The sequence below is a fragment of the Pseudorca crassidens genome, chromosome 15 (genome assembly GCF_039906515.1).
Source record: "Pseudorca crassidens isolate mPseCra1 chromosome 15, mPseCra1.hap1, whole genome shotgun sequence".
Classification (NCBI taxonomy): Eukaryota; Metazoa; Chordata; class Mammalia; order Artiodactyla; family Delphinidae; genus Pseudorca; species Pseudorca crassidens.
This window is the reverse complement of record NC_090310.1, coordinates 10,193,019-10,206,840: the sequence shown is the minus strand read 5'-3', so window position 1 is coordinate 10,206,840 and position 13,822 is coordinate 10,193,019. Positions and strand designations below refer to the sequence as shown.

At 55.1% G+C, this 13,822-nt stretch overlaps 1 protein-coding gene across 2 annotated transcripts in view; it reads left to right on the top strand.

The window, feature by feature from the left end:
* The window catches only part of CASTOR2 (cytosolic arginine sensor for mTORC1 subunit 2), a 58,965-nt gene extending 49,758 nt beyond the window's left edge, over positions 1-9,207 (top strand). The window contains exons 8-10 of one of the 2 annotated variants that reach the window (XR_010934839.1): positions 3,306-3,400; positions 3,481-4,816; positions 4,979-9,207. Coding sequence is in view for 1 of the 2 variants with exons in the window: in XM_067705958.1 (XP_067562059.1) it covers positions 3,306-3,400; positions 3,481-3,546 (161 nt within the window). In the remaining variant the exon portion in view is untranslated. Of the gene's footprint in view, positions 1-3,305; positions 3,401-3,480 lie in introns of both variants that reach the window. The other variant, XM_067705958.1, reaches the window with a different exon arrangement.
* The last annotated feature ends 4,615 nt before the right edge of the window (positions 9,208-13,822 follow it).

Below are 13,822 nucleotides of genomic sequence, written 5' to 3'. Positions count from 1 at the left end.
GAGGGCCACAGGTCGGAGAGGGAACCCGGTTCTGCCACCTGCCTGTGGCTTTCTCTGGACAAGGTCGCAGATACACAGTAACTAGCAGGACTGGACAGCACCCCCTAACTTTGCTCACATCAAGGCCAAAGCCAGAGCCATCCCAGGGGCAGGACAGGGGGCTGCTTTCTGCAGTGCTAGGAAATGTACACTGAAGGCTCCTGGTCCAACCCTGGGCTCCAGCCTGTCTCTCGGGGCCACCTTCTCCACCGACCCCAGCATCTCTCCCACCCACATTTGCTGCCCAGTTTGGGGCCGTGGGGATATGGAGACCCAGTAGCCTAGAGGCAAGTTCGCCAGTGAAGGAGGCTGAAGGAAACCAGGGTGACCTTGGCGCTTAACCTCTGAGCCTCAGTTTCCTAGTCTGTAAAACAAGGATGATGGTACATCCTGCTTCAGGGTGGTGCGAAGTCCTCCATGACGTGTCAGTTACACCGGGTGCTCAGCAAGCAGCAGTTGCTGTCACTACCACATGTAAGGACGTGTAAGGCTTGGAGAGGGTTGAGGAAGGGAAGGCTTCCCAGAGGAGGTGGCCCCAGAGGTGACCAGTGGATGTTAACCCGGCTGACGGGGAGGAGAGGGCGGCACCAGCAGAGGTGGGTGTGACGCAGCGGTGCCTCTCCACAGTAGAAACAGTGGAAAAGAGCCTCACCAGGTCATCACAGGCAAAGGGGCAGGCGTCACTGGAGACTCAGAAGCAGGAAGTTGTGCATATCAGTTTATCTTTTTTTTTTCTTTTTTTACTGAAGTAGAGTTGATTTACAATGTTACGTTAATTTCTGCTGTACAGCAAAGTGATTCAGTTATATATACATATATATGTATTCTTTTTCATATTCTTTTCCATTTTAGTTTATCACAGGATATTGACTATAGTTCCCTGTGCTCTACAGTAGGACCTTGTTGTTTATCCATTCTGTATGTAATAGTGTGCATCTGCTAACCCAAACCTCCCACTCCGTCCTTCCTCCAGCCCCCTCCCCCTTGGCAACCACAAGTCTGATCTCTATGTCTGAGAGTCTGTTTCTGTTTTGTAGATAGGTTCATCTGTGTCATATTTTAGATTCCACATATAAGTAATATCATATGGTGTTTGTCTTTCTCTGTCTGACTTACTTCGCTTAGTATGATCATCTCTAGGTCCGTCCATGTCGCTGCAAATGGCATTATTTCATCCTTTTTTATGGCTGAGTAGTATTCCATTGTGTATATGTACCACATCTTCTTTATCCATTCATCTGTCAGTGGACATTTAGGTTGTTTCCATGTCTTGGCTGTTGTGAATAGTGCTGCTGTGAACATAGGGGTGCATGTATCTTTTCGAATTAGAGTTTTGTCTGCGTATATGCCCAGGAGTGGGATTGCTGGATCCTATGGTAATTCTATTTTTAGTTTTTTGAGGGACCTCCATACTGTTTTTCACAGTGGCTGCACCAACCGTGTGGGAGGGTTCCCTTCTCTCCACACCCTCTCCAGCATTTGTTATTTGTAGATTTTTTAGTGACGGCCATTCTGACCCGTGTGAGGTGGTGCCTCATTGCAGTTTTATTTGCCTTTCTCTGATAATTAGTGATGCATTTCAGCTTATCTTTTTATCCCCAGCTTTGCTTCAAAGTTTACCAAAATACACTCAGTATAATAATATTACAGAAAAAAGAAAGTCAGGTTGAAGGGAGAATCGAGGTGGGATAGTAGATGAGACTTGAATCGTCCTACCATCTGCAGTTGCCCTGGGCTGTTTTGAGTGGCCTCACGGGCGGGCGACAGGGGACACAGTGTGTGATCTAGCAGGCAGCAGCTGGATCTACCTTCCCGGGATGTGGAGGGTTTTAGCGCCAGGCTAATAGCTATAAATAGCCCTGCAAGAAGAATAACTTGAGAATCTGAAAGATTCTAGACTGGCGAATTCCATATGTTTTAGACCACGGTTTGCAGGAAATATGTTTTCCATCACAGCCCAGCACACACATACACAAACAACTCTACGGTTTCACAAAACTGCACTCGCTCTGGTGCTGAGCTGTTTGCCCTTCCCTTTTCTGTTGTCATTTCATAAAACACTGGTTACCAGCCTTCTAAATTGATGTCCCCAGTGGGTCACCACCCACGGTTTGAAAGGCACCATTCTAGACCCTAATCTCCTACCCGCACCCCCCATCCCCTTTACAGAACTGCAAATGAATGTGTCTGTAGCGAAAGAATCTTAGGACACAACCGGTCTCCACCACATAACAGCACAGACGGTCACCAGAAGTGCAAGCACGAGGCCTGTGCAGCCACCAAAGGGGCCCATGGTTCCAGCCAGGAGCCCCAGGAGACCAAGCAGGAGACAGGAGCTTGAGAGACCTGCAGGGTCATGTCTAGGTCCCAGGGTGGGCTGACAAGCAGGACCAGGGCCGGGGAGTGGAAGGGTGCCGGGGAGGCTGGGGGTGGGGGAAGGGTGAAGCCCAGGTTGCTGATGCCCAGGCTCTGGCCCCAGAATCCCATGGGGAGCTGGTGGCCATATCTGTACTCTCCCACCCAATCGGGACAGCGCTGGGGAAAGGCATCATCGCCAGAATCAGAACAGTAGCTTTGAGGGGTTGTGCTGATGGAGAGAAGAGTGGTCCTCAGATCCTGGAGGTCTTCCTGTAGGAGGAAGCTTTGCATGGTGCCTTCAAAGAGGGGAGGAGGGTGGAGGAGAGGGGAGAACCATCCCCAGGCAACCCAAAGACCACCTTATTGGCTGAGGTTTGGAGGAGGCCAGAAGGCCACTGCTTTGGAGATCCAGAAGGAGAAGGAAATGACATTCCTCATGATCAGATGCCTGACACTGCCTTTAGGACAGGCAGGGACCTTTACCCAGTGGGGACTCCGATGAGGAAACGGAGGCTCAGAGAGAGGAAGTGACTTGGCCACGTCATCTGACTAGAAAAGGGCGACAAAAAAGAGGGCCTGAACCCACGTCCTCTTATTGCCACGCTACCTCCAGCTCTGTTTAGGGAACTCGCAAGATGGCCAGGAAGATGAGTCCAAACTCCGAGGCACGGAAACAGGCAGAGGGTGGTCACAGTTAGACAGAAGTGCCTTCTGTGGAGCCCTGAGGATGGAGAGCTCACTGCTGGCCAAAGAGATCAGAGAAGCCTGCTGGATGGAGGGGCGGGGAGTCTCTGGGAAGCTTGCGGGTACAGGGCGGGCACTGCCAGCAGAGGGAGGGGAGAGGCCAAGGCTGTGCTGGGTGGCCGGGTGGGGAGGACGCTAAACGTGGTCCCCGCCTCTGTCCCCAGATGAGTGTGGCATCGTGGCCCAGATCTCCGAGCCCTTAGCTGCTGCTGACATCCCCGCTTACTACATCAGTACCTTCAAGTTCGACCACGCACTGGTGAGTGTCCGGCGCCGGCCCCCGGGCAGGGCAGGCCCGGCTCCAGGGGCTCACGGGTGTCTGCTTCCCACTCCTCGCAGGTACCAGAAGAAAACATCAATGGCGTCATCAGCGCCCTGAAAGTCAGCCAAGCAGAGAAGCATTAGGAGGGCCTCTTCCGCTCCTCCCCGTCTGCCCCCCAGGCCTGGGCCCAGCCCCACCCTGAAGATTCTTCTCGCAGTATTTCTCAACAGACTGGAAAATCGGCCCCGGGGCCCCCAAGGAAGGGATCCCTAGGACACGCCCCTGATGGCTGACCCCGCCAGGCCTGTGGCCCAAGCCAAGCCCTCCCCGTGCCCTCCTGCCTTCCTGGAGCCCCCAGACCCTCCAGAGAACCCCCCCCCCGCCTCCTTCCCCCACCCGCACCCCAGAAAATGATGTCTGAGGCCCAGGGAGCTCGTGAGCTGACCCACCTTCTCCTCCTGCCTCGCCCACGGCCGGGGGCAGACGCCAAAGGAAGCTGGCACCTTCTACAGGACACTGGGAGGACCAGTTCTCGGGTCATCTTGGGGGGCTGGCTGAGCAGGGCTGAGTTCATGGGGCCCTGGAAGGCCCTTGTGAGGGTAGGGGTTCTGGCCCCTGTGGTCACTGGTCTCTGGTTCCATTGGCTCTGGGCTGGTTCCTGCAGAGTAGAGGCCAGTGGGCAGCCCTCTGGTCGTGTGCTGGTGAGGCTCCAAGGGAGCTCGGGTGGGGCCCTGAGCTGGAGGGGGACCCCAGTCCCCCAGAACCTGGCCTGCCAGCCACAGGGCGTGTGCCCCAACTCCCAGCAAGACTGCCAAAGGGGCCTTTCCAGACCCTCCCCACCACGAGCGCTCAGTCCCGGGGGGAGGGGGTTCCCAGGAGACCCACCAGCCTGGGGCACGAGCTCCTGTCCCCTCTGCTTTCCCTGGACCCTCCTGGGGCTGGCAGAGCCTCGGGTTCCCCTAAATGGGGGCAGCCCCAGCGTTCTGGGCCTGGGGTGTCTTAGGCCACCCCCACCTCCCCAGCAGTTAACTAGACCAGCACAGGGCTCCCCCGTTTTCCTGCCCCGCCCCCTCGCCCCACTTTTGGGGGAAAGTGGAAGGCCTCTGCCCCCAACTCACCTGCCCACCCACCCCTCGGTCCAGGGGCCGTGGTGTTCATGAGTACTTGACCTGGGAGGCAGCTTATCTGAGCCTTAATAGAGAAAACCGTACCTTGTTCTAGTTTCTTATTTAATGTATTTGCACCCAGGCTGCAGCTGGCAGTAGTTTCAGGGGATGGCCCACTGAGTCTGCCGGGGCTCAGAGTGTGACGTCGCTTGGTTGGCGCCCTGTGGCTCCAGGAACGAACTTGAGAATCGGGAGCTGCTTCCAGGGGTCTCGGCCCTCCCTTTGGAGCAGAAAGCTGGGAGCAGAGGTCTGTTACGATACAGGGGTCCCCGGGGCATCCCCCCACGGAGCTGCCAAGGCAGAGTGGCTCTGAGCATCAGAGGGGACTCGAGGGCCGCAGGGTGGTGGACAGCCAGGTGGCAAGCCAGCCCCCTCGGAGAATGGGGTGACCCCCGTGCCTCCTCTCCAGCTGGGAGTGTTTTCCAAGCAAGCAGGACCTGCAGGGTCCTCCTCGGTGCCCGGGCAGCAGCTGACACGTGCTGTCCCTGAGAAGCTCGGAGGAGAAGGGACGTTCTCTTGGGCTGGTGAAGCCCCACCCACCCCCATTCTCTGTGCCGCGTGGGACCCTCTGAGCCATGGAAACCCACCAGGTGGGGAAGCTGTCTGTCTGGATCCTTGCAGATGTTCGGGGCCCAAGTACTGATTCGGAACCCACGTGTTTTTTTTTTTAAGTTAATTCATTTTGCACAAAACACCAAAACGTCAATTGTTTGCTGGTTCCAAAATGGGGGTGTCCACGTGGGCAGGGCAGCACTTCACGCCCCGAGAGTCCCCTTACTGTCCCTGGAAGGCCTTGATTTTTCCGTGGCACGCCCTCCAGACCCCTTCCTGTCTGTCCCCCCCTCACCGTGTCACTCCCCCGCCTCTCCTCCCTGCCGAGCAAGTGTGTCGGCCCCTTGACCCCCAGAAACGTGTGCTCCCTAGACCCCCTAGGACGTATATTGTACACACATATAAATACCTGTGTTTTATGTTGATATAGATATATACTGTAAATAGCATATATACTTGAGCAATATATATGTTAATATATACTGTGTGAGCGTGCACACGCGTGTGTGCGTGTGTGTGTGTGGGGGCGTGAGGGCTTCCGCCCCGCGGTGTCTGCCGTGCACACAGGCACGTTTTGAGCCACCATATATTTTTAATTCAAGTATATAGGCAATACGATTATTAGAGAAGCCGGCTGGCTGCCTCGGCCCTGACTTGAGAGAAAAACTAAACCAACGGCCCAGGAACTGAGCTCCGGGGCGGGTGTTGAGGGTCCCTAACCCCTCCTGCCCAATCTCCCTTGAAAGCTGGATTCGGCCCCTTCCTGTAATCCCGTTGGCACGACCAAGGCCCCTGGACACCCTTATTTTATTTGGGGGACAGTGGCACAGAGGGAGGAACAGCTGGAACAGAAGAGCCCCCTTGCCGGTGCTCTCAGCCCGAAGACCTGGCCCAGCGGGACGGGCGCCCTCCGGCTTTCCGCCCAGGTCTGCTCCCACAGCCCCATCACCTGATTTCTTTCGCTGTAGAAGCCTCAGGTTCTTTCCCCAGGTCGCCTCCTGGGGACTGGCCCCATCCGACTGAGAAAGGGACGGATGGACTCCGCTCTCTGGGCTACCCAGGTGTGTATCCAGCTGACAGGGCGGGAGCCGACACCCTGAAAACCTGCCCCCTCTATTTCGCACACCCCCATCCTCCCACTGTGTGCAGAGACCGGCACATCCTCGGTGCCTCTGTGTGCCCGTGAGTCAGCGGCTGGGTCTCCAGCAATCTGGGGGAAGAATGAGTGGTCTCCCCGGTGGCTGGCTGCCCCCAGCCATCTCTGGCTTTGCTGTGTGCAGGGGTCCCCAGACCCCCAGAGAGGTGGCCTGAAGAGGGTGCCCTGTCAGGCTGAGGCACTCTAGGCTCTGGCTTGGGGGTGAGCGGGTGGCCCAGGAGCTGCCACCTGGGCTCCAGGTGTGTCTTTTGAGTCTGTGCTGTTCGCTGGTCAGAAAAGCTCAAACCATCTAAGTGCTGCGCTCTCTCTTCACCCGCCCGGTCCCTGCGCACTGCAGAGCGGCGCGAGGTTAAGGGAGACCAGGGGCCGCGATCACCCACTTCACCCCTGCCCCCAATTATCAAAACCTGCCTCTTGGGCTCAGCTCTCAACATGGGCGCCCCTGGTTCCTAAGAAACCCCATTCTCCCTCGGCCCTAGTCCTGACCCAGCAAAGAGTTGGGCAGTGCCCGCTCTGCACCTCTTTCCTCCACAGGGGTTTCCAGAGCCCCCCAGGAGGCGGTGCCTATACCACTGACCTCAGCCCAGGGCACCCATCCAAGCAGGAGAGGCACATAAGACCTCCCTTCCCCAGGATTCCGGGGGTCCAGAACCCCCCAAGCACCAGCATTCTCCCCCTCCCATCAACTCCGGGCCACAGGCCCCTGGTGGGAAGGGAGGGACCGGGTGACCCGGAGCTGGCCGCTGTGGCCTCCCCATGCGGGCAGCATGGCCTCGGTGGCCAGTGTGGTGTCCAGAAGATGCATGGTCGGTTGGGGCTTGTCCCCTCTGTGGTGACAGAGGGCGCCACGGAGCTCAGGAGAGGAGGCTGTGGGGGGGATAGGAAGGGCCAGGCCCCTACCCCAAGCCAGCGGTACCATTTTCCTGATAATCAAAGATGAACCTGCCCACCCACCTCCTGCCCCTTCTGGCCACACTTCCCAGCCACCCTGGGCCACCTTTCTGGGCCTCTGGATCTGGATGTGGGCACAAGCAGGGCCCTTCCCAGCCCCAGCTAAGAGAGGGGACCTTGGGGACCTTCCAGGTGGTAGCGCTACGGCTCTGGGCCAGGAATTTTTGACGCTCCTTCCTGAGGGAAAATTGTGGCAGGGCGGCGGGTAGGAAGGAAGCACCCCCAGTGTATGTGTCTGTGGCCAGTGCAGGCCATGGCTGGGGAGCAGCCCCCCGGGCACTGCCGTCACGGCCGCCGAGAAGCAGAGTCAGTGGTTGGCTTGGCAGACAGAGCTTGGGGGAGGACGACGGGGTCTCCCAGCGGTGGAAAGACAGGGGCTTGGGCTCTTCAGGTTTCCTGGGTACTGTGCTGAGGCAGGGGCTAGGCCTGGAGGGGGCAGTGGCCCTCTATTCAAGGAGGCCGCCTGGGAAGGGAGCCACCAAGATGGCGCATGTTGGTCAACCAAGATGGCAGACGGTGGTCAGCCCAGCAGAGGGTGGGCTTGGGAAGAGTGGACGGGACTTGTGAGGGGAGATGAGCCCTGGTATAGCTAGATACCTTTTCTCACACGCCAGCTCTTTTCCATTCTTTCATTTTCAAATTAGAGGCAGCAAAAGGACCCTTTTCCATTGACCGAGGGAGAGAGAAAGCTGCGGGGTGGGCTATGGCCTTCAGCTTTGAAACCCACGCCCTCCTGGGACGCCTACTTTCTTGGGACGGAAGGCTGGGAGCTGTTGGCCGAGGCAGCCTGCTGTCCTTGGGGCTGAGGGTACCAGGAGTGGCCTGGAGTACAGGTAGAAGCCTGCGGGCGGCCTGGCCCCTGCTTTCGTGGGCAGCCTGGTGGGGAGGGAGCTCGTGGCTCTCGGTTCTCGGTGCAGGAGGCTGTGAACGCGGCAAGTGCTGGGCGTCAGAGCAGTGTTCTGAGCAGGACCACACGTGTGTGTATACGCACACGTGAGTGTGCGCTGTGACACGCACTGTAGTGTGGACTCGAGCACACACGTGCAGAGCCCAGATCCGAGTGGAGGGACTGGCTCGTCTAGTATTTCGAGGCCTGGGTACGTTCTTACCCCAGGGCCACATGTAGAGTTGAAGGGGTGCGGGCAGCAGACCTCGAACGCAAGGCAGCCCCACCCCCCTTGACTTTGCTAAAACTGCTCTGCGGACAGACGGGGCAGAGGTGTCCCTGCAGGGGCTGTGCTCTGCCCTGCAGAGGCCCGGAGGTCCTTGCAGCCAAGGGCTAGACCTGCTGGGCGGACTCCTCAGAAGCAGCCAATCCTGAAGACAGTATTTACAGGGAGGGGTTCTGGGGGCTGGTGCCCCTTTGCCTACTGGGGCTCGTCCATGCAGAGCATCCAACAAAGTTGGAAACCGGAGTGGAGGGCCGGTGGGGTGGGTGAAAAACAGGCCAAATTCAGGTCCCAAGGCAGAGGCCAAGCCCAGTGCATTTTCCTGTCCACTGCTTCAGTTTACCTGTTCAGAAAATGGTCCAGGAAGAGCTGGGCAGGGTTGGCTCCAAAACTGGGGGTGGGGAGGTGTAACAGCAAACAAAACCCCGAGCCCTCCACTTGCTCTTTGCCAAAATCATTTCCGTTATCCTGAGATGGGGGTGAGTGGATGCTGGCTGCACAGCAGGGCTCAGAGGGGCCTCTGCCCTGCCCAGGGTTTCGCCTTGGGGGTCTGGCCCTCCCCTGGCATACGCCCCGGGTCACCAGCAGTAGCAGCGGCACATGCATCTGTCCCAAGGTCTGGGCGAGGGGAGAACAGGGCAGCCCCGTACCCCAGGCCCTCACACTTTCTTTCTTTCTTGAAAAAACACAAAACCCTTGAGATTCATGTACTGTATGACAGAGAGAAAAAAAGTACCTAATGTTCCCCCCAAAAAAGACAGTATATTTTGTACTTTGTAAAGTGTTCATTAAAATGGAAGAAAAAAATGATGTTGGCTGACGGCTGTCTGATTTTGTGCTGATCCAGGGCTATGTCTCATCTCTCTCCCTTCTCATACCGTGGGTGGGGGAACATTAGGCCAGGAGCTGGGAGGAGCCAAAGCAAGAATCCGAGAGAGGAAATAAATAGCCCTGAGAACGCGAGGGGCTGTATTAGTTACCCAGTGCTGCATAACAAGTGGCCCCAAAATGTAAGGCTTAAAATGATTATTTGTGTGTCCTGGTTTTGGTGGGTTAGGAGTTTGGGAGCCGTGTGAGCAGCTTGGGCTCAGAGTCTCTCAAGAGGCTGCAGGCATCTGAAGCTCGGCTGGGGCTAGAGGGTCTATTTCCAAGGTGCTTAATCCACATGACTGGCGAGGTGGGCCTGGCTGTCGGCAGGAAGCCTGTTCCTCTCCACGTGGGTCTCTGCTGCTTGAGTGTCCTCGTCATATGGCGCCTGGCTTCCCCTAGAGCAAGGGATTCAAGGACCGAGGTAGGACCTAAAAAAAAAAAAAAAAGTTTTTCTTCTAGCTTCAGAATTCATGTTCCGTCATCTCCATCATGTTCTATCGTCATGCAGCCCAGCTCTGATTTGACCGTGGAGGAGACCACACAGGGGTGTGAAAACCAAGAGGTCAAGGTAACCTTGGGGGCCACTTTGGAAACTGGCTTCTACACTCACCATTCCTCCCCAAATCTGTGGCAGAGGTGGGCCTGGGGGACCGGGGTCCCCTGGAGCAGGATAGGACCTTGGTGGTGGCAGGGGAAGGATCAGGGGCTGGAACCCTGCTGTGAATGTCACACCCCCGGGAAAGGTTTCTTGGTGCTGGACGCCCAGGAGCTGATGCCTCCAGATAAGACACCCTGGGGGCAGGAGGGAGGGCACGGTGCTTGGCGTCCCTCCCACAAGCGCTCTGGGGTTGAGCTCCTGCCCCCTTGGCAGGTGGATGCTGGGACTGCCCAGGCAAGAAAGAGGCCTGAGACCAGCAGGTCCTGGACCTTGGACGCCCTTCACCCTGCCCCTCTTTGATGTTGTCCATGGAGGGCAGGTGTGAGCAGGGCAGGGTTCTGCCTACATTGGGCCCCACCATCCCCTCACCCCTGCCTCACAGGAGAAGCAGCCCTGGAGATGGAAGGGAGGGAAGATGGGAGCTAAAGCACTCACTCACCACCCCGAGTCCAAGAAATTCTGGCTGCTGTGAAGGCTTGCCGCTCTGGGGTTTGCAACCCTTCACATATCGCACTGGAGCCACAACATGGGTGGGCACTCTTGATTGCCCAAAACAGTAGCAAAGCCCTCCTTTTCCCACCACTCACTCATGTTCACTGTCTCTAGGATGGTGCCAGACCTTGTGCCTGGGGCTGGAGACCCAGATGACGCTGCTGTGGCCCCTGCGCCTGAGTTGCTCCAGGAGGTGTAAAGATGTGAAAACAGGCTCTCCCAGGGATTGCAGTGCCAGGCTCCACCACAAGGGGATGCTGTGCCCTGGGGCCATGACCACTGTCCGGCAGTAGGAGGAACAAGAAGCCAGGACGTTAGGGTTGAGCTTGGTAAGCTTAGCAGGGGGACCCAAACAGAGGGAACAGCAAAGGCGCAGAGGGCCTAGAGGGGAGCGTAGCTGGAATGGAGAAGCAAAGTGGGAGAGGGAGGAAATGGACGGGGCTGGTAGAAATGAGGCTGAAATGCAAGGTGGGTTCTCTGGCCAGCTGGGGGCCTCACAGTCTGCTACAGACCATGGGGAGCGACGGAGGACTTCATGCAGGAGACCAAACGTAGCATCTGAATGGTGAGTCTGGGTTATTGAACATGGCTGATAGAAGGAGGAAAGGGGGCAGCCAGGATCCTGGCCTCATTTCTCAGGAGAGATGACCCTGGCCAACTCAAGGGCCTTCGCAGTGCAGTCAGGAAGGCGGGGGGCATCACAGATGTAGAGGACTGGCTGGCATCCCACCTTCCGAACCATGCATGTGCCCTTCCCCCAGCCAGGGCATAATTCCTCGTGGGAGCAGCTTTGGCTGCATCTTGGCAGGGTTCTTACCCCAGCACATTGGACTCCCCTGGAGAGTGGGGAGAGTTACCTATGCCAGGACTCTACCCCAAAGAGTCTGATTCAACTCATCTTGGCTTCAGTATAGTTTTTAAAGCTCCTCAACCCGCTCTTAAAAAGTAATAAAAAGGGGACTTCCCTGGCAGTCTAGTGGTTAAAGACCCCATGCTTCCAATTCAGGGATGCAGGGGGTGAGGGTTCGATACCTGGTCAGGGAACTAAGATTCCACATGCTGTGTGGTGTGGCAAAAAAAAATAAAAGTTTTTTAAAGAGTAATACAAGGAATGCAGGGCCACAGAAGGAAAGAGCACGCTCTGTAGTCACTTTGCCTCCCCTTGGTTTTTATTCAGCTGGTGGGGAAGCAGGGGCTCACGATGGTGAACACTAGCTCTCCAAAGGGAGTGTGGAATGAGATCGTGGTGACGGTTGCACCACACAGATAATAGGCTAAAACCACTGAATTGTACACTTTAAAATGGTTTTACGGTATGTGACTCACATCTCAATTTTTTTAAAAAAATGAATGTGGTAGAGAAGGCAAGAGGTGTGAATGCATAGCAGGAAGGACGGCCAAGAAAATGTGAGTTAGTCTAACATCCTTGATGGTTAAAGAAAGTTCCTGTAAGCACAGTGGAGGGCAGCATAAAGGGGTAGAAAGACCACAGAGGTCTTTACCTTGCAAAAGCTGGTCTTGGAGCATCTCGTTGGAGATGTTTACCAGGAGCTGTCCACCTGAGCTGGACCAGCGGGAAGCTCTGGCAGCCATCAGCTGGACCGCAGCCCATCTCCCCACACTAATGAGCACCGGGCACTGAGAGGGTCCTGAGTAGAGAGAGCTGAGGGGAAGTGAGCAGAGACGCCCTAACAGGCCTGTAGGCAGCAGCTCAAGTTGTATTCCGGGAAATAGATAATCAGTGTCTGGGAACTCAGTGTTACAGTGTGTTGTGGATTCCACAATACAGGTGTCAAAACTTAAAAATTTAAATGAAGGACCCAGCAATCCCAATCCGAGGTATCTACCCAAGAAAACTGAAAACATACTCACCCAAAACCTTGTATGGGAATGTTCCGAAAAAATCAAACTCTGGGCTAATGTAAAATGTGTACATGAATGTTTTGGCATCATCCACAGTAGCCCCAAAGTGGGGCCAACGCAAATATCCATCAACTGATGAATGAATAAACAAAATGTTTATCAGGAACAAAACAGAAACATCCCCAGATGATTCTGTTACACAGGCGAGGTTGAGAAGGCCAGGGTTAAGGGGCAGAAGCTGCCTAAAGGAATCCCAGAGTCCCCATGGAGAACACCGCCTCCTTCGGCTGCTCTGTGGGGCAGTGGCCTCATCCTGCTTTCCTCCATTCTGAGGCCAGAGTGATCAGGGGCAGTCAGCCCCAGTGCACCTGCAAGGATGATGCATCCTTATGGCCGCACCCCAAACACTGGCAGGTCCTGGCATATGGAGGGTGCTCCGGAGAATGTACCCAATCAGCCTCTGCTTCTTCAACGTTCCCCCGCTGGAATGAAGGTTAACTGCAGCTATGGGACAGCTTACGGTCAGTTTTTGTCTGCAAGGGTAGACTCAAATGGGGCATTTTCTTTTTTCCTAATTGAAGTATAGTTGATTTACAATATTGTGTTCGTTTCAGGTGTACAGGGAAGTGATTAACTTGTATATGTTTTTTCAGATTCTTTTCCATTATAGGTTATTTTAAGATATTGAATATAGTTCCCTGTGTTATACAGTAAATCCTTGTTGCTTATCTATTTTATGTGTAGTAGGGTGTATCTGTTAATCCCATCCTAATTTATCCCTCCCTCCCCTGCTTTCCCCTTTGGTAACCATGAGTTTGTTCTCTATGTCTGAGTCTGTTTCTGTTTTGTATATAGCTTCACTTGTATTATTTTTTAGATTCCACATATAAGTGATATCATACTGCTTTTGTCATTCTCTGACTTATTTCCCTTAGCATAATACCCTCCAAGTCCATCCATGTTGCTGCAATATTTCATTCTTTTTTATGGCTGAGTAATATTCCAGTGTGTGTGTGTGTGTGTGTGTGTGTGTGTGTGTGTGTGTGTGTGTGTGTGCGCGCGCGCGCGCGCGCACACACCACATCTTCTTAAACCAATCATCTGTTGACAGACACTTGGGTCGTTTTCATGTCTGGGCTATTGTAAATAGTGCTGCTATGAACACCGGGGTGCATATATCTTTTCAAATTAGCGTTTTTGTTTTTTCTGGACATCTTCCCAGGAGTGGAGTGGAATTGCTGGATCATGTGGTAGTTCTGCTTTTAGTTTTTTTGTTTTTGTTTGGTTTTTTGGGGGGGGGGTGGGCTGCATTGCGTCTTCATTGCTGTGCATGGGCTTTCTCTAATTGCGGCAAGCTGGGGCTACTTTTCGTTGTGGTGCACAGGCTTCTCATTGTGGTGGCTTCTCTTGTTGCAGAGCATGGGCTTCTAGGCACACGAGCTTCAGTAGTTGTGGCTCGCGAGCTCTAAAGCACAGGCTCAATAGTTGTGGTGCACAGGCTCAGTTGCTCCACAGCATGTGGGATCTACCTGGACCAGGACT